General features: G+C 54.8%; 1 protein-coding gene and 1 long non-coding RNA gene across 2 annotated transcripts in view; one reads left to right on the top strand and one right to left on the bottom strand.

Annotated features, from left to right (window-relative positions):
• The window catches only part of LOC118977638 (bone morphogenetic protein 8B), a 35,485-nt gene extending 22,728 nt beyond the window's left edge, over positions 1-12,757 (top strand). Inside the window, exons 5-7 of the mRNA XM_037032591.1 lie at positions 593-672; positions 7,950-8,060; positions 10,980-12,757. Coding sequence (XP_036888486.1) covers positions 593-672; positions 7,950-8,060; positions 10,980-11,129 — 341 coding nt within the window. The 3' untranslated portion in view covers positions 11,130-12,757. The remainder of the gene's footprint in view (positions 1-592; positions 673-7,949; positions 8,061-10,979) is intronic.
• On the bottom strand, positions 1,938-15,878 carry LOC118977639 (uncharacterized). The gene is made up of 3 exons (XR_005064573.1): positions 14,593-15,878; positions 14,161-14,408; positions 1,938-1,950 (listed from the first exon to the last, which is right to left on the bottom strand). It is a non-coding gene; the product is annotated as an uncharacterized LOC118977639 (long non-coding RNA).
• Between the last annotated feature and the right edge of the window lie 4,166 nt (positions 15,879-20,044).

Below are 20,044 nucleotides of genomic sequence, written 5' to 3'. Positions count from 1 at the left end.
CCCCCTGCTCACCAGGCCTTCCCATCAGGGGTCCTCCCTCGGGGCAGCACCCCCCATGTCCCTCGGCTCTTTCCCAGGCAGCCTGCAGGGTGCACAGCTGTTGAGGCAAAGGTCTCCCCACCAGGCCAAGACCCTCAGCATCAGGAGGAGCCTGCCCTGCCCTGTGCCTTCCGTTCCTTCATGGGGGTCGGCCCTTTGGCTGGCTCCCATTGAACCTCTGGACCTGTGGGATGGGTGTGGCAGGACAGGTGGGGTGAGGGTGGGACGCGTCTCAGGAGAAAAGCAGGATGCGCCCCAGCCTGATGGCAGAAAGGCGCCTGGGGCTGTTTCCGGGGCATCAGGAGGCCCACAGGCAGAAGTCGGGGGGTTGGGCTGAGTGTGGGGTGACTCTGGAGCCATGGGAGGCTCTTGAGTTGGGTCCTGGCACCAGCAGCGCTGCAGGGAGGGGCCTTATGAGATCAAACGGTTTAGCCTCCCGTCATTCATTTACCCCACAAGTGTGCCCACCAGGGCATCCCCACCCTGGGCGCCCCCACGGTAGCTGCACAGAGCAGGACCCCAGAAAAGACCTTGCCCTGTCTGTCCCCTGCAGATGATGTCCACGGCTCCCATGGCCGGCAGGTCTGCCGTCGGCACGAGCTCTATGTCAGCTTCCAGGACCTCGACTGGCTGGTAATCACTGCTTTTCCCTCACTTTCTTTTTTTTTTTAAGGTTTTTTAGAAAAAATGTTTTTTATTTATTTATTTATTTTCAGAGGGAAGGGAGGGAGAGAGGGAGAGAGAAGCGGCAACATCCTATTGCCTCTCATGCGCCCCCTACTGGGGACCCGGCCTGCGATCCAGGCACGTGCCCTTTGGTTCGAAGGCTGGTGCTCAGTCCACTGAGCCACACCGGCCAGGGCGCCCTTCACTTTCTACCTCAACACTGTAAATGGCTCCAGGAGGAGGTAGAGTNGGGGGGGGGGCAGGAGTCCTCAGACCAAGGTAGGCCCCTGGCCATGGGGCTCTGGGAGACCATGAAGTGACTGTGAGGGTTCCCAGTGACATGTGAAGTCCAGGATTACTGTAAAGACGAGCGAGACCCTCAGTGCGAAATGACACTGAAAGCTGTGAAACGCCTCACACGCAGCCGTGAACATGACTGTCACCCTTGCTGACCCTGCAGTTCGCCAGGCCCTCCTCCCACCATCTCCTCCAGACCTGCCTGCCAGGGTCCTGGGGCCAGACTGGGGGCTTTGGTCTTCAGCTGAGGAAGCCGAGGTCCTCAGCTTTTGTGCTCCGAGCCTGCCTGACCCCAGCAGAGTCCCCAGCTGTGTCCCCGTGCGCAGCCAACGCCCTCAAGTGACCACTCTCTTTCCTCTCTCTGTCTCAGGGCGCAGCGTGGATCCTGGCCTGGCCGGTCTGCTGGGGCGACGGGCACCGCGCTCCAAACAGCCTTTCATGGTCACTTTTTTCAGGGAGAGTCCCAACCCCACCCGAGTCCCTCGAGCAGTGAGGTCCCTGAGGAAGAGGCTGCCAAAAAAAACCAACGAGCTGCCACAGCCAAACAAGCTCCCGGGGATCTTTGGTGAGGCCCATGGGGCTGGGGTCTCAGGCCCGCAGAGGCTTATGGCCGAGAGCCAGTGGTGGCCACAGAGTCTTCTGGCCCTCAGAAGGGCTCAAGCCAATGGTCACCTCTCAGGCCGCCTTTCCCGACACCCTCCTCTGCCCCAGGCCCCCTGTGGACTGGCCAGTGCACTGTCTGTCAGTCCTCCCCGCCACCTGGAAGTCCCTTCTCTGCCCTCCCCCGGCTCACCAGGCCTTCCCATCAGGGGTCCTCCCTCGGGGCAGCACCCCCCTTGGCCCTCGGCTCTTTCCCAGGCAGCCTGCAGGGTGCACAGCTGTTGAGGCAAAGGTCTCCCCACCGGGCCAAGACCCTCAGCATCAGGACGAGCCTGCCCTGCCCTGTGCCTTCCTTTCCTTCATGGGGGTCGGCCCTTTGGCTGGCTCCCATTGAACCTCTGGACCTGTGGGATGGGTGTGGCAGGACAGGTGGGGTGAGGGCGGGACGTGTCTCAGGAGAAAAGCAGGATGCGCCCCAGCCTGATGGCAGAAAGGCGCCTGGGGCTGTTTCCGGGGCATCAGGAGGCCCACAGGCAGAAGTCAGGGGGTTGGGCTGAGTGTGGGGTGACTCTGGAGCCATGGGAGGTTCTTGAGTTGGGTCCTGGCACCAGCAGCGCTGCAGGGAGGGGCCTTATGAGATCAAACGGTTTAGCCTCCCGTCATTCATTTACCCCACAAGTGTGCCCACCAGGGCATCCCCACCCTGGGCGCCCCCACGGTAGCTGCACAGAGAAGGACCCCAGAAAAGACCTTGCCCTGTCTGTCCCCTGCAGATGACGTCCACGGCTCCCATGGCCGGCAGGTCTGCCGTCGGCACGAGCTCTACGTCAGCTTCCAGGACCTCGACTGGCTGGTAATCACTGCTTTCCCCTCACTTCCGTTTTTAGCAATATATTTTATTGATTATGCTATTACATCCCAATCTTTCCCTCTTTGCACCCCCCTCACCCTGTATGCCCCATTCCCTCCCTTAGTTCATGTCCATGGGACACACATACAAATTCTTTTTTGTTGTTTTTTTATTTTGTTTGTTTTAATATAATAATTGATTATGGCATTACAGTTGTCCCATTCCCCCCTTCATTTACCTCCACCCTGCATGCCCCCTCCCCCACATTCCCCCCCTTTAGTTTATGTCCATGTGTCTCAAGTTCTTTAGATTCTATATTTCCCATACTATTATTGTCCTCCCCCTGTCTATTTTCTACCTACCGTCTATGCTACTTATTCTCTGTACCTTCTCCCCCCTTCTCCTCCTCCCACTCCCCTGTTGCTCACCCTCCATGTGATCTTCATTTCTATGGTTCCACTCCTGATCTAGCTGTCCTCTTAGTTTGCTTTTGTTTTAGGTGTGGTTGTTAATAACGGAGTTTGCTGTCCTTTCACTGTTCCTATTTTTTATCTTCATTTTCTTAAATAAGTCCCTTTAACATTTCATATAATAAGGGTTTGGTGATGATGAACTCCTTGAACTTGACCTTATCTGAGAAGTACTTTATCTGTCCTTCCATTCTAAATGTAAGCTTTGCTGGATAGAGCAATCTTGGATGTAGGTCTTTGGATTTCATGACTTGGAATACTTCTTTCCAGCCCCTTCTTGCCTGGAAGGTCTCCTTTGAGAAATCAGCTGGCAGTCTGATGGGAACGCCTTTGTAGGTGACTGTCCCCTTATCTCTTGCTGCTTCTAGGATTCTCTCCTTCATTTTCATCTTGGCTAATGTAATGATGATGTGCCTTGGTGTGTTCCTTCTTGGGTCCAACTTCTTTGGGACTCTCTGAGCTTCCTGGATTTTCTGGAAGTCTATTTCCTTTGCCAGACTGGGGAAGTTCTCCTTTATTATTTGTTCAAATAAGTGTTCCACTTGTGGCTGTTCCTCTTCCCCTTCTGGTACCCCTATAATTTGGATGTTGAAACATTTAAAGATGTCCTGGAGGTTCCTAAGCCTCTCCTCATTTTTTTGAATTCTTGTTTCTTCATTCTTTTCTGTTTGGTCTTTTTTTTCTTCCTTCTGGTCCACTCGATTGATTTGAGTCCCAGTTTCCTTCCCATCACTATTGGTTCCCTGTGCATCTCCCTTCATTTCAATTAGTTTAGCTTTCATGTGTTCCTCTAATTTGTGACTAAAATCAACCAGTTCTGTGAGCATCCTGATCACCAGTGTTTTGAATTGTGCATCTAATAGGTTGGCTATTTCTTGGTCGCTTAAAAGTATCGGCTCTGGGGCTTTGGGCTCTTTTTCTATTTGAGCCATAATGTTTCGGTCAGGTCGCACCTATTACGTATGAGGGGCGGAGCCTTAGGTGTTCACCAGGGTGGGGCAACCCAGTCACTGGGTTGTGACGCTGTGTGTGGGGGCGGGGTCAGAGAGGGGTAATGGTGTTTGTTCTGCTCTCTCTCTCGGATTTTGGTCCCCTCTGCTACTTCCCACAAGCAAACTGGGCCCTCCTGGTGCCAGCTCCCAGGTGTGTGGGCCTATGCACCCCCCAGGACCCTGTGGGTCTCTCCAACAAACTCTTCGTGAACCTGGGAGCTTCTCCCGGCACCTCGACCCCGAAAGTTTCTCCAATTGGTGCTTTCAGGCTTTAACTCCTGTCGCTGGGGCCCTAGCCTGTGTGGTCTGTCTCACTGTTCACTCCTTCACCTGTTTTATCTGCGCGTGATTGTGTGACCGCGGTCAGCCAGCTGCCTTGCGTCCTCACTGGGTCTGCCCACCGCCACCCCACACCTGGGATGCGCCAACTGCTGCCTGGGCTCCTGGGTCGGTCAGGCCCCTTTTTCCTGCCTGACTCTGCTCCACCAGCCGCCGACTCTGCCCCTCTTACCAGTCTGGCTGAATGGTTAATTGTTGTTGGACTTCTGTTCACTTTTCTGTGTTTTGGTTGCGTTTTTGTTACTAAAACTTTGTTGTCTTTAGACTTGGTTGTGTGAGGAGGCACAGTGTTTCCACCTACGCTTCCATTTTGGCCAGAAGTCACATACAAGTTCTTTGGCTTCTCCATTTCCTATACTGTTCTTCACACCCCCCTGCCTCTTCTGTAACTACCTATTTGTGCTTCTTAATCCCTGCACCTTTCCCCCCATTCTTCCCCTTCCCCTCCCTGCTGATGACCCTCCATGTGATCTCCGGTTCTGTGATTCTGTTTCTGTTCTGATTGTTTGCTTAGTTTGTTTTTTTGATTCAGTTATTGATAGTTGCAAATTTGTTGCCATTTTAATGTTCATAGTTTTGATCTTCTTTTTCTTAGATAAGTCTCTAACAGTGCATGTAATAGGTGCTGGACGATGATGAACTCCTTTAACTTGACCTTATCAGGAAAGCACTTTATCTGCCCTTTGATTCTAAATGATAGCTTTGCCCAATAGAGTAATCTAGATTGTAGGTCCTTGCTTTTCATCACTTTGAATATTTCTTACCTGTCCCTTTTAGCCTGCAAAGTTTCTTTTGAGAAACTGACAGCCTTATGGGAACTCCTTTGTAAGTAACTCTCTGCTCTCCTCTTGCTGCTTTTAAGTTTCTTTAGCTCTGGTTGGTGTGGCTCAGTGGATTGAGCACAGGCCTGTGAACCAAAGGGTTGCGGTTCTATTTCCAGTCAGGGCACCTGCCTGGGTTGGAGGCTGGGTCCCCAGTAGGGGGCACATGAGAGGCAACCACACATTGATATTTCTCTCTCTCCCTTTCTCCTTCCCTTCCTCTCTAAAAACTAAATAAATAAAATATTTTTTTAAAAGAAGATTCTCTCTTTACCTTTAACCATGGCATTTTAATTATGATGTCTCTTGGTGTGGTCCTCTTTGGGTCCATCTTGTTTGGGAATCTCTGTACTTTCTGGACTTGTATGTCTATTTCCTTCACCAAGTTAGTGAAACTTTTTAATTATTTTTTCAATAAGTTTCCAATTTTTTGCTCTTCCTCTTTTTCTTCCAGCACCCCTATGATTCGAATGTTGGTACACTTGAAGATGTCCCAGGGTCTCCTTAGCCTATCATCCTTTTTTTGAATTTTTTGTTGTTGTTGCTGTTCTGATTGGTTGTGTTTTTTTGCTTCCTATGTTCCAAATCATTGATTTGATTCTCAACTTCATCCATTCCACTGTTGGTTCCCTATAGATTTTTCTGTATTTCCTTAGCATAACCTTCATTTCTGCTTGGGTCTTTTTTATGCTGTTGATGTACCCAGTGAGTTCCTTGAGCATCCTAATAACCAGTGTTTTGAACTCTGCATCTGATAGATTGCTTATTCCCATTTTGTTTAGCCCTTTTTCTGGAGTTTTGTTCTGTTCTTTCATTTGGGCCATATTTCTTTGTCTCCCTGTTTTACAGCCTCCCTGTGTTGTTTCTATGTATTAGGTAGAGCTGCTTTGACTACCTGTCTTAGGAGCACGGCCTATTATAGAAAAGCACATTGGTAAGTTGGCTGCGGTGGAGCCTGAGGTGCTTAGGAACCAGGTGGGGTACACCTGGGTGGGGCAACNCCTTTTTTTGAATTTTTTGTTGTTGTTGCTGTTCTGATTGGTTGTGTTTTTTTGCTTCTATGTTCCAAATCATTGATTTGATTCTCAACTTCATCCATTCCACTGTTGGTTCCCTATAGATTTTTCTGTATTTCCCTAGCGTAACCTTCATTTCTGCTTGGGTCTTTTTTATGCTGTTGATGTACCCAATGAGTTCCTTGAGCATCCTAATAACCAGTGTTTTGAACTCTGCATCTGATAGATTGCTTATTCCCATTTTGTTTAGCTCTTTTTCTGGAGTTTTGTTCTGTTCTTTCATTTGGGCCATATTTCTTTGTCTCCCTGTTTTACAGCCTCCCTGTGTTGTTTCTATGTATTAGGTAGAGCTGCTTTGACTACCTGTCTTAGGAGCACGGCCTATTATAGAAAAGCACATTGGTAAGTTGGCTGCGGTGGAGCCTGAGGTGCTTAGGAACCAGGTGGGGTACACCTGGGTGGGGCAACCCTTATGAACCAGATTAATGGAGTCTCAGCTATGGTGTTACCCTTCTTTGGCTCTGCGTGGGGGAGGGTTCAGAAAGGGCAAAATGGCTGCTGCCTGGCCTCTGGATTTTGTCTGGGACTAAGCTGTCCCCCGGGCACTTGCCCTGATGCCAGGCACTTCAGTTTCTCTCCGTATGCCACTGGTGCCCTTCCAGCTGCTGGCCCGGGGTTGGAGCCCAAACGGAGTGAGTCTGTGTAAGTCCTAAGACCATTGCGGACCTCGTAAGAGGAGATACCTGAGAATCCCAGTGTCTTCTGCCACCTCAACCCCAGGTGGTTTTTACAGCCGGAAGTTGTAGGGATTCATCTTCCTGGCACTGGAACCCTGGGCCGGGTCGTCTGCTGTGGGGCTGGGATCCCTTGCTCCCAAGGTATCCCTCCCGATTTTCATCCACCACACCTGGGTGTGGGACCACCTGTTTCATGTCTCCATGTCTCTGCACCTCTGCCCCTTCTACCCATTAGTTCTAACATGTGAATGTGACATCTTTAATTCCTTGGTTGTTGAACTTTCATACAGCTGAATTTTCTGATGATTCTGGGTGATGGTTGTTTTGTACTTTAATTGTAATTTTTGCTGTGGTTGTGTGAGGAGGCAAGCCAGGTTTGCCTCTTCCTCCATCTTGACCAGAAGTCTCCCCCTCACTTTCTTAAGTGACAGTACCCACCTGAAGATTATAAGTGGCTCCAGAAGGTGGTAGAATTACGGGGAATTTTATTTTCTCGTGTGTTCTTTTCTTCTGTGTTTCCCAAGTTTTCTGCAGGGAGAATATATTACTTGTGTAGTAAGAAAGTGCTTTTTGTTAAAACCCATGAAAATGGAGATAAACTGAATCCTTAGTCTCCCTGCGTGGAAGCTGCTTGTTTGCACCAGCACAGCCCAAGTGCCCAGTCCTGCTTTGGGTCCCTTACTGACACAAAGACCTAGGGGCAGGGGCAGGGGCACTATGAGCCCTGGAGGTGGGGGTGCAGTCATCACCCCACACCCTCACAGGGTCTGGAGACACACATGCTTGAAGGGTGGGAAGCCAGCTGGCAGTGCTTCTGCCTTTGCTGCAATGGCAGCTGCAGGACACCTGGGGCGTGGGGACAGGCTGGGAGGATGCTGCTGAGCACTGAGGGCGGGTGACAGGGACAGAGCTTGTTTCCAGGCCTGTCTGCCGAGGGTCTTGGGGTGGTGGTCAGGCTTCGGGGGGCCTGCCCCAGGAGGGGCTCAAGGTGGGTCAACAGGTCCCCAAGGCTGAGTGACGAAGGGTGGGGGGCAACCCTGAATCTTCCTGTGACAGGTGCTGGGCAGAGGGGCTGGGAGGGGCCGCATGGTGGGACTCACCTTCTTCCTTCTACCCACCCAGGACTGGGTCATCGCCCCCCAGGGCTACTCGGCCTATTACTGTGAGGGGGAGTGCTCCTTCCCGCTGGACTCCTGCATGAACGCCACCAACCACGCCATCGTGCAGTCCCTGGTCAGTACCTAACCTGCCCTGCCTGGACCCCAGGGGAGGCTGCCCTGCGGAGAGGGATTCAGATGGGGGGGGGAGGCTGTATGAGCACCTGCTGGGGTCTCAGGGAGGTTTCTCCACATGGCACCTTGGCTGCGTGCAGGTGCAGTTGAGTTCCCACACCTGTGCAGGCGCTGGTCCCTGTGTGGCCACGCTATGTGTGTGTAGACTCACTGCTTGTGTGCACAACTGTGCACACATGTGCAGGTACGTGTGGTGGGACCCAGTCTCCTAAAGGCAGCCTGCTTGTCATCCCCCACACAGCCCAGACAGACAGGCATCCCACCTGAGCTCCCGTGTGCTGTGAACTCACATGCCCCTTACACTGGTTTGTTCGACCTCTCGTGACATGCGCACATGGGGGGGAAGTGTGGCGTGTGTGTCCACCCACCCTCTTCACGGTGAGTGCGGAGAGTCACCCGTGAGCCCTTGTGCACAGGGCCCCTCTGAGCTCGGGCTCCCCTTCCGGTCACTGCTCTCAGCCCTTTCTCCTGGTCCTTCCCGCTGCTTGTCCCACAGATGGTGCGGCCTTCGATGTGCTGGTGCCTGGGGTGACTGTACTGCTGAGCAATAATTTCTATGAGGACAGTCGCTGCCGCTTGTTGCTCAGTGTTTTACATGGTGTGTGTGTGTTGGGACTTCTTTCTGGAATGTTCACCTAGACTCCTAGTTCCTAGTACGCCTGAGCCTTACGTTTACGAAGCAAGAGGCTGGCAAGGTGATGCTTTAGGGTGAGAGGAAATGGGTGTAAGGAAAGCTGCTTTGCCTCTTTTCTCAATGTCAGATGGGATTTGCTGGACCCCAGGGGCTGCCTTCCCTGGTGAAGCTCAGGGGTAACAGGCCGTGTGTGACGGCCACCCAGGCCTCCCGTCCTTCACGCATGTGCGTCTCCGGGCCCCCTGAGGGATGTGGGGTGAGGACCACACCTGCACCTCCGGGCTGTCCCTCACCCTCCCACACTTCCAGGTCCCCACTGTGGGTGGGTAGGAGTGAGTGCTCAGGCTGTCGTGGGTGCAGACAGGACAGCAGCTGCCTTCTGGGGGGCTGTGGTTGACACACAAGCCGGGTCCTGTGAGAAGGGAAGCCTGGGCCTCTGCATGAGGAGGAAGAACATTCTGGGCAGAGACCCACAGGCCCCAGGACAGGAGCAGCTGGGTGGGCTCTGGCCTGCGCAGAAGCGGGGCTGGAGAGGAGTGGAGGAGGGCCCAGGGAGGTGACACTGGGTGGGCAGGGGTCCCTAACATAGGCCTTGAGATAAGAGCAGGGACCACATCTGGGACATTTCTGTGCTCTTCTGGCGTGGCAGCTGCAAGGCATATGCGCCAGAAGTGAAAAAAGTACCATACACTCATTTAGCAGAACAGAAAACTGAGGCCCACAAATGACTGAGATGCACCCACAGTAACAGAACCTCTGACTTGGTCCCCTAGTGGCTCAAAAGCAAATTGAATGGAATGGCACATTATCTCTGCAAACCAATCTGTTTGGTGTCACACGGAATAAAAGGCAGTTTCTCTTTCTGTCGCTGATTCGATGAAGCTCTGGTCCTGGGTGGAGTCACAGAAAAGCAGCGTCCCTGCCTTTTTCGGGACTCTCCAGTGTCCTGAGTCTGCAAAGGTCTTCCCCAGTTTTCAGCCACTGAGAGCCCATGATGGGCACACCAGGGCGTGTTGCCTGGTTTCTTTCACGTGGGCCTGGGAATGCCAAGGCCAGACATCACATGTGGAGGCTGGGAGACATCACATGTGGAGGCTGGGAAGTTGGGGAGCAGTGGCCCCCATGTCTTAGTCTGACTGGACACCCTCTCAGAGGCCTCGGCTCCCCCCAGTGGGCCACAGAGAGGCTCTGGGCCCCAAGCCAGCCTAGTGCCCAGGTGACAGTCCTCCTGGCCAGCAGGTTCAGAGCTGAGGCTTTGGGGACAAGGCTGGGCATTGGGGAACAGGGGCCAGGCTGCCAGACAGGTCCCATTAGACAGTTGCATCCAGGTCCTGCTCTGCAGCCTCCCTGAGAGCTGGGTGGTCCTGGGCGCGCGCACACGCACGCACACACACACACACTCTCTCTCTCTCTCCCCCTTACTCTTCTGCCCCTGATAGCTCAGGATTGCTTCTGGGCCGTCAGCTTGGGGCCCTGACCAGGAGTCCAGTGTAAACTCAGCTCATGCTGCCAAGTCTCAGGATAAATATTTGTATGGAGGCCGAAATAGCTCCTCAGTCAGGCTCTATTTGGTGGGTGAAGCTGGTCTGGAGTGGGGACCTGGGTCACTGCACCTGGACCCAAGTCCTTCTGGGCGACAGCTCACATAGCCTGTGTGCCCTCAGGTTCTTCATCTGCCAGAGTGACACCTGCCTTAGAAGCTGTTAGAGGGCAAAAGTGTTCCCAGAAATAACGGTGTCGGACACCCCAGGGCATACCTGAAAGCCCATTATCCAGTTGGTCTGTGAACACTCACTGGGTCACAGGAGGGGGAGACAGATGATAAACAGCAAAGGTGGCCAAGACATGATCAGGGGCATTACGGAACCACAGAGAGGAGGGAGGAGTGTAGGGGACCCTGGAGGGATGGTGCTCCAGGGGCCTCAGGCAGAAGGGACCTGCCACCAGCTGCATTGTGTGCTGGGAACCAGGATCAAGTCTGAGGGGAGTGGGTGTGGCAGGGAGCAGGTAGGTGCCCAGGCTGTGCCCTAAGGGCCTCAAGGGCAGGGCAGGGGTCAAGTAGGGTCATGTAGGGCTACACTGACCTCCTCGATTAAGGTCAATGGAACAGGGGAGGGGTGAGCAGCTGGAGACCTGGGGCAGATGGGAGCTGGGGGCAGGGGCCCGCTGGGCCTGGGGGAAGTGCTTGGTGCTCACACCTCTGCCCGCCACCCCCTCCCTGGCCAGGTGCACCTGATGAAGCCAGATGCAGTCCCCAAGGCATGCTGTGCACCCACCAAGCTGAGTGCCACCTCCGTGCTCTACTATGACAGTAGCAACAACGTCATCCTGCGCAAACACCGCAACATGGTGGTCAAGGCCTGTGGCTGCCTCTGAGGCCCGGCCCCCGGCCCCTGCAGTGCCTCTCAGCCGGACCAGCCCCTCTTCAGAGGCTGAGACCCTCAAATGCCACTGGAGCTCTGGTGGGGTGGAAGGTAGGGCTCTGGTGTCTCTGATCACATACCAACAGCATCTGATTGGTATTCTCCAGGCCCCTCTGCCCTTTCCTGGTGCCTGTAGGGTGTGCTGGCTGCACTGGCGACACTCAGCACAGAAGGCCTAGCTTAGGGCCTGTCCTTGGCCATCTGCCTATCCTGTGGGCAGTCCATGCTGGTCTGAAGAGAACCTGGATTCTCAGGCTAGTTGGTTGGCTTTGCATCACTCACCACAGGGTTCAGGTGTCAAAGCAGTCTGCCCCTCCTTGGGGTAGTACCGGGCATTGCCGGGGCTTGGCTGGACATGCACGTGACTGGCCTGGGAGGGGGTGGCGGGCAGAGCCCTTAGTTGGGCTCCAGACCTGGCCTGCCAGCAGCCAGCGCATTAGGAAAAGGACTGGCTGGACGGCTTCATGCCCTGGACCTGCCCTCCCCTGCCTGGGAAGAGGTGCTGGGACTGCGCACTGAGACAGAGGTGACTCTGAGCATAAGCGAGGGCAGAATGTGCGGAGGGTGGTCCTGCAGGCACGAAGCACAGGGTCACCACTGCCTAGCCTCTTGCCCACAGCCACCAGTAACCAGTAACCACCCGGGTGCTTTTCCCCATAAGCCTAAACCAGGTTGTAAGGACCTCATTTAACAGCTCTCTTCCACCAACATCACAAAACTTCCGATAGATGCCCTGCAGGTAACCAGCATGGCTGGGGGGTACCAGGAAAGGGTGTGAAATGTATGTTTTAAGGATGAAGACTGCCTCGCCCACTGGTGGGCAGTGAAACTCAAAGTACAGCGGTCTCGGCCTCCCGAGACTTCCAGCACCTTCAGCCATCCAGGCGGTCAACGCACGGGATCCAGCAGGAAAAGCCCGGAGAAGGGAGCTCCTTCGGTCACAAAGCCGACCAAGCCAAGCGTGTAGTGCCCAAGGCCGCCTCGTTTATCTGGTTGCCCCAGCAGACCAGGTTGCATTCAAGGCTGCGCAGCAGAAGCATGAGTAAGGGTGGTCAACCCAGGTCCACTGACAGCAAAGTAAACGCCGACATTAAGGGGGGCTGCAAAACTGTTCAGCGTGGAACCAACCGCCCTGGCCTCAGCAGCCCCGGCCCTGAGGCGAGCGAGCAGGCACTGCAGTCGGCAGACCTGCCATCCAGTCCTGGCTCTGCCTTGTTAGTTTGACTGCATACGTAGCCTGACTCAGAAGGCCCTGCCCTTGTAGAAAGGGGTATTGCTTCCACCCTTGCAAGGCCAAAGTGGGGATCAAGTCTGTCCACAGAGCACTTAGCAACGTGTCTGAATGTGTGTGTGGAACGAGTAGCAGCTGTCAGTGGCTGCACTTTAAAACAGTTTGCAAATGCAGCTGCCTCCTGTTCGGTGACTGCTGTGCCCTGCAGGGGCCACCACCACCTGTGGGAAGCTGAAGGGAGAAACTGGGGTTCCCTTCTTCCTGGGAGCCTTGAGCAACCATTTGACTCTGTTTTTCCTCGCTTAAGAAAATTGCATGTATGGTGCAGGAATTTTTGAAAATAAAAAACAGAGACAGAACCATCGTTAATGATTCCTTTGGGCTCTTTTCTGGGCGCACATGTCTTTATGCACAATACATGGGAATTTTACAGTTAGGATCACACTCCGTGCACTGCTTGGTGATCTTATTCAATTTATTCTGAAAATGTTATTAAACATTCTTTGAAAACAACTTGTAGCAGCATTCCATGCCTGGACTTTAGTGTCTCACTTACAAACCAGGTCCCCCATTCCTTTCCCGAGGGTGGTGTGGGGACCCCAAGATCCTACCATCCAAGCCCCACCGGACACCTGTGTGGTCACCAGAGGCCATAGCCTGGAATGCCTGGACCTGGCACCTCCCGAGTCTACGGTCACCACCCGTACAAGGGTCATGGGTGGACGCAGGGGCAAGTTCAGGGAAGCCCTTGCTTGCATAGCGCAGGTGAGCAGTTGTCACCCCATGCTCCCCACCCAGCAGCCTCCTGGCCAGTCTGCTGGCCCTGTGCTCCCAGGTGACCAGGGAAGCACAGTGGGTGACAAGGTCCCCACACAACTTCCCCCCTCGTTTCAATGTTGTACACCAGCCCTCCCTTCTGGGGCCTCCAGCTGGCCTGCTCCATGTCCCTGTATGTCACAACCAGGCTGGCCATGCTCAGTATTCACACACATCCTCTTCTCCCTTGGACCTCACATTGGCCCCAAATGGCTGCCACCCCCCTGGCCTCACTGCTGCCCCTCCTGATAGCTATGACTGACTCCCTGTGAGAGGGATATGTAGGTTAAGAAGCAAGGGTCTCTGCTGAGAAGCCCCACCTGAAGCCCACCCCTGATGCTGGCTCCAGATGCCAGAGGCTGGGCCTGTACCCACCCCTCCGCAGGAGCTGGCCAGGATCACTGGGCCACAGGCCCCTCCCCTCCGGGCTCAACCTGACCTTGACCCCACTTGAGAACTATCCCTGCCCAGCCCAGCAGTTTCTAAATGTCGAGATTTGATTCCAAGCTACTGGTGGGGAGCAGGCAGTGGAGCTGGAGGAGGTTTCTGGGGACTGATGGTTTCCCATACTCAGGTGCTCAGCTTCAGCACGTGAGACGCTGTGAGGTGACTCGGGCCAGCGGGTGTGAGGGCTGAAAGTCTGGCTAACCCAATTTGAGTGACTGGTACCAAGAACCAGTGAGGACAGAGGCGCTTTTGTACCTGCTCCAACAACCTCCGAGGCTCTGCAGTAGCCCTGCGTGTTGTGCTCTCAGGGATGGCCCGAGAAGGGCGAGCAGCGGGGGAGGAGCCCTGGTCTTCCCCAGCAGGCAGCAGTGTTTTCTTTACCAGAGGAAACGTCCAGCATCCACACCGGTGGGCCCAGGAAAGGCGCTGGCGGCAAAGGCCTACTAAGGTCACGCTCAGCCGTCCACAGCGGGGACCTGGGTGCCTGTACCGGCTCCAGGGCCACGGCCACGCTTGGGAAAGAGCCAGGGAAAGCCCAGCCAGCCAGCAGGGGAGCTGCTCCAAGCTGACCCCGACAAGCGCCACTTGAGGAACCCCTGCTTAACAAGGGCGGGATCCCCGCAGCGAACGAATCCTGGACCCGCAGGTGCAGCGCAGGGAAAGCGCCTCTCACACGTACTCCCCACAGTCGGAGATGATCACCTTCTCCTTCGGCTTCCCGTCCTTGCTGCCCTGGGCCTTCGTGGGCGGAACAAGAGAGGAGAAAGCGCGCAGGGAGGGTGGGAATTAAAGGGGACATCGGGGACATGCAACCCTCTACTCCCAGCCTGAGCACCCGCAGCCTCCTCCGCCAGCAGCTGTGCCCCCCGCTCCAGGCCGCAGGGCGCTGCTTCTGCTGCCCCTCGGGGCATCAGCCACCCACCTCGATCTTTCGCAGGACATCCAGGCCTTCCGTGATCTCCCCAAATACCACGTGCTTGCCGTCCAGCCAGTCTGTCTTGTCACACGTCAGGAAGAACTGGGAGCCATTGGTGTTGGGGCCGGAGTTGGCCATGGAGAGCAGGCCTGGAGGGAGCAGGCGCGGGTCAGTCCCCTTTTCCGGCCAAGCTGACTCTGGGACACACCGACCATGCGGATGCCTGTCCTCCACTCCAGGGACAGTCCACAGAACAGGGAGCAGGGTTGCTTCAATCACTTTATACTGTCTTGTCCTGTGTCACTCACTCAACAAATACTGTCTGCGCTGTCACATACCCCTGTAGAGCCTTGGGGACAGGGTCCTGGCTCTGGTGGAGCTCAGTCCAGCACAGGTCACTCAAAAGACAACTGTGCCGTGCAGAGGGAAGCCAGTGGCAGACAGCTGCGCAGGGAATGGGAGCACAGTGGCAGTCACACAGGGGCTCTGGGTGTGTCACGTGGGCTGCTGTCACCATCACGGGAGGCAGTCAGGATGAGGGGACGTCTGAGTTTAGTTTAAGGGCCCAGGTCTGGGGGTGGAGGGGCAGCAGGAGCAGCTGCGGCCCGTCTGTGGGGGTGAGAAAGCCGCTCTCCATGCGGGGCCTCGGCCCCGTGTGCTCCCTGGGGGTGGGGCCCTGTCCCCTCCACGCTCAGCGCCACAGCAGACCAGGGTGTCTGGCACAGAACAGACCAGCCCCGTGAGCACTGTTGCCAATGGTCAAACGTTTACTGTGTCAGACGCAGACATAAGAGTGAAAAAAATCCCACATCCTGTGCTCACGAGGCTGCCATTCTCAAGGGGAGACAGAAAATAAGTAGAAAAATAAACTTAGTTTCAGATAGTAAAGGTGTGGCAAAAAAATGAAGCCTGACAAAAAGATGAATGAGATGGTAGGAAAGCCCACTCGAGAGGGAGGCCAGGGCAGGCCCCGAGGACGAGGGGACACGTGTGTGATACCCAGAGGGAGGGAGGGGTGGCCCTGCGGAAACCGGGGACAGAGCACTCCAGGGAGGAATCAGCACTGGCCGAGGCCCCGAGGGGAGTGAGCTCCGGGTCTGAGGAACGGTGAGCCTGCAGCTGGGACACAGAGGCCAGAGCAGCGGGTCAGTGGGAGCGGGCAGGTGCCAGGCCCAGGTGGGTCCCTGCTGGACCAGATCCTACGGGCAATGTGGCCCCAGGAGGGCTGTCCGCAGAACGATGGGACTGGGTTTCCACCTGGAAGGACAGCTCTGACTACCTTGATGTTAGACTACAAGGGGCAAGAGACCAGAGCGGAGCCGGGGGTGAGCTGGGAAGGCCCTGGTGGGGGGGAGGGTGTAGGGCGGCCAGGCCAGCCAGTGACTGGAGACAGAGGGCTCTGGGGTGGGTTTCAAGGGTCTGACTCCTCAGCCAGGTGGACGGTGGTATCACTGACTGAAACAGCAAGAGGGGAGGAAGAGAGTGAGGTGAAGGGCACGAGCTGTGGGGCGTGTGAAGCCGTGGGGGTGCGAGGAGAGAGGACAGGGAGACGGGCTGGAGACTGACTGTGGGAACAGCAACAGAGACCTGATGGCCAGCCCGAGGACTGAGTGTGCCTGGGCTGGTGGTTCTCAGTGGGGTGGGTCCCACCCCTAGTGGTCCTTCAGAAATTTAAGTGTTTTTGATCATTAGAAATGTTATGGGGCACTACTGGCATTAGTGGGGGGCAGGGCGGGGGGAGCTTGAAATGTTAGGTGTTCTGCTACATCCCACTTAGTGAAAAGCTGCCCCACCTCCTCTGAGACTCTCAAACGTCCTGCCAGACAAGGGTGTGGAAGATCTGTTTACGGTCACCTGCCCTTACCACCTCATTCTCTTACGCATTTAGGCCCAAAGTTGTTATTTGCAACTACTGGGTAAAGCAAGACTGCTGCTCTGTTTAATTCAGAACTTAACCGGCTGTGTTTACCACTCCACAAAATCATGTCACCAAAAGCAATACTGCTCGTGGCGTCCAGGCTGCCGGTCCACCCGCCCAGCCGCCCTTCTAGTCGCTGCACCCGAACACTTGCGGCCCCGGTGAATTCTGCTTCAGCAGAGCCAAAAGCGGCACTACAAACAACCGGTCAGAAAACAGGGACAATGGACACCAGGCTTCCATGGAGAACAGGAAAGACAGCACTGAGCCCCTCTGATTTTTCAGGGTCAGTTAAAGGAGGAGACAGCAAAGACTGNGACTGAGTGCATTTCAGAGGCTACCGATGTGTGTGGATGGGACGTGGGGGATGGTGAGCACTCACAGCTGACACTGGGCCTTGAGGGGTGACAGTGAACTTGCCAGGAGGTCATGGGAAAAGGATGCTGTAGAGGAAGGGACCTGCATGAGCAAAGGCCTAGAGCTGAGGGACTAATGGCACAGACAGGAAAACAACAGCCATAAAGCACAGCAAAGGGCCAAAGGATGGCAGGTACTTTTGGAACAAGGATGAGGGAGGGCCAGAGGGAGGTGGAAAGGAACAAGGAGGAGCAAGGCAGGAGCGACAGCTCCTGGGGAGGCCCTGTGAAGTGCTGGGGAAGTCCCATGGTGTGGTGCGATCAGAGCAGGCTTCCTGGAAGAGGTGACATCTGAACTGGACTTGGAAGATGGATGGAGTCTTGGCAGGCGGAGAGGTGGCAGGGAGGGCCTTCTAGGCAGAGGGGACATCATATGCACAGATTAAATGGGCCAGGGCCACCCACACATCAGCAGGGTTGAATAAGGGGTGTGAGTCTGGCTGTGGCCTGACTGGGGAGGGCTGGAGTTGCAGCCTAGGAGCATGGGCTGTGCCTCTGGCCCGTGGGGGCCAGGATTCCAGCAGCAGGGCAGCAGGTGACTGGTGTGGAGTGGAAGCTGTGCATGGAGATGGCAGTGAGGCACAGGCTGGAGGGGGACCCGAGGTGGGTGCAGAATAAATCCCCAGCTGCCAGGAATGTCCAGGACAATATATGTAGGGCTGTCTCACTTTAGTTTTCTGTTACTTTCTTAAAAAAAAACAAACCCTTATTTATTTATTTTTAGAGAGAGAGGGAGGGAGATGGAAAGAGAGGGAAAGAAACATCACTGTGTAAGAGAAACACTGATCACTTGCCCCTTGCACGCCCCCAACTAGGGACTTGGCCCACTACCCAGGCATATGCCCTGAGTAAGAATTGAACAGGCGACCTTTTGGTTCACGGGCTTTCTCTCAGTTCACAGAGGCACAGCAGCCAGAGTGAGCCTCTGTCACTTTCAAACACTAAAAATCTGTGTTTCCAGAAAGCAGGGGCGGGAGCCGCCCAGCACCTTCCCCAAAACCCAACACTGAGATTTTAATTATATGTCTGTGAGTCTTTTTAAAAATTCTCTCTCTGGCTCCTGGGCTCAGTGACCACAAGTCACCAGGAGGGTGGCGGAGGTGGATGTGGGGAGCACTTCCTGTCCTCATGGTGGGAGCCTGGTCCAGTGATGGGCAGGGCACACAGCTGTGCTGTGTGGGGCCAGTGGGCACACATGTTTGGGCAGGAGGAGAAGAGGGTTCCATTCCCAGACTGGGGACAGGAGGAAATAAAATGTCCATCATTAGGGCACTGGACACGCAGCAAATGCCCTCAGGAGCCGGCCTGCTTCAGACACACAGGGTGGCGTCGGGTCCTCTGCACAGGCAGCGACCGCGGAGGGCAGGCTTCTGGACAGACACACTCACACACACACTCCACCTTGGTGACAATTCCTGTGGATTCAGGATCACACAAACCACATCTTCAGAACAAAGTAGCTCCAGGCTGTTGGCTGTCACAGGCTGTGTCACAGAGAGGGAAGGGCTGCCTTCCCTCCACACCCTGCAGCAGACGCAGTCAGAGAGGTGTTCTGTGATCTGGCCCCGGGCACAGCTGGAGCTGACAGGTGGGTCACTGGGAACCTCTGCAGGCCTGACCCCGATTTTCACGTTGGATCCGGGGACCGAGGGAACAACCCACAGACCTGCCAGTGCCACACAGGCACCGAACCGGGCGGCCTCCCTCCTTCGCTGGGTCAAGGTGCCTCGTTCACCTGAACCCACTCTAGTTCCAAACTTCCTTTCTGCAAGTTCTGAGAAACCACCCAGGAGCTCTGGCACAGGACACTGCCCACCCTGGCTGCTCCAGGCAAGCTCCAGAAGATGAAACATTTTCCAGAAAATAATGCTTTTAATCAGAAACCGATAAAATTTTCAGTAAGTGACCAAAGGGATTTCTCCCTCTCCTTGCTGGAATTCTGTGGATGTACAGCTTTTCAGAGGTTGCTCCTTTGGGTTAGGGAAGCTATTTCTTCTCAAAAGCTGAGCGAGGAACAGCATTTGTAGGGACCTGGAGTTTCCCCTGTGGAGGTGCTGGCAGGCGCCCTGCTACGAGCCACTAAGACAGCCCTGAGAAGGGGAGCTGCGCCGGGCGGCAGCCGGAGCTCCTGGTCCCAGCCCTGAGCAGTACTTTCCCTGTGTGGGCTCAGTCTCCTCATCTGTGAAGTGGGGCTACAAGGAGTCTTTCCGTACAGGGCTGAAAGGGCTTTGTACAGGGCAGAGATTATGAGATAGGAGCGATGGCTACTCCTTAGGAGTCAGGATGGCTGCTGACCCCTAACTTCTGACCTTAATTGATGTATCGCGGTGTTGACTTCCTGCCAACACCATTAGGAGATTCATGTGTGAAACTGAAGAGCCATGGGGGGAACACTGAGTTAGCTGATTATTTTTTCTGAATAAAAGTATAAAATAAAAGATAATAGTCCACCAAATGGATGAGTTTAGTGGAAAGGCATTTGGATGGTGTCGAGGTGCCTCCTTTGTCAAGGCTCTTGATCCTCTGGGCCTCAGCATGCACATCTGCAAAATGGCCACTTGCTGCCAGGTCAAAGGGAATTGTAAAATGCCACGTTTGCTACTGTGGCCGGTACTTGGTTATAATCCAGCAAGTGCTTCTAACACATTTTCAGGAGCATTTCCTTTACAGTGCCCCTTCAGGCTCGGCCTCCTTCCCTTTAACCACAGTCTGGAATCTCCCAAAGATGCCCGGGCTCAGACAGGCAGCCCCTCAGCAATGCCACGGGGGCCATGACCCGAGTTCTGGCTCAGGCTCAAAGCCGACACTGACGGACTCTTTCTTCGTGAGAATGCCAAAGATTCAGAAGCATTAAGCTCTAACGACAGAGATCACCACGTACACTCTCCTCGGGCGTCTCCACGCACCTGGAGACGGAACCTGGGAGTTCGCACCCTGTGTGGGCTCCTTCCGCTGCAGTGGTCCCCCACCCACCATGTGGTGCTGAAATAACGGTGTGAAGTCCAAGTTGGACTTGGCCTATCGCCACTCCCCACCCTGCTGCTATTGTTCGATGACCCTCAGAGGGAATTTATGGGAAAAGCCAAGGAGTGTGCAATGTGATTTCTCGGGTTTTCCCAGTAAA

The sequence above is a fragment of the Sturnira hondurensis genome, unplaced genomic scaffold (genome assembly GCF_014824575.4).
Source record: "Sturnira hondurensis isolate 20B ecotype Veracruz unplaced genomic scaffold, ASM1482457v3 Scaffold0021490, whole genome shotgun sequence".
NCBI lineage: Eukaryota > Metazoa > Chordata > Mammalia > Chiroptera > Phyllostomidae > Sturnira > Sturnira hondurensis.
Note: the sequence above shows the minus strand (reverse complement) of the source record. Positions and strands in the feature narration are given on the sequence as shown.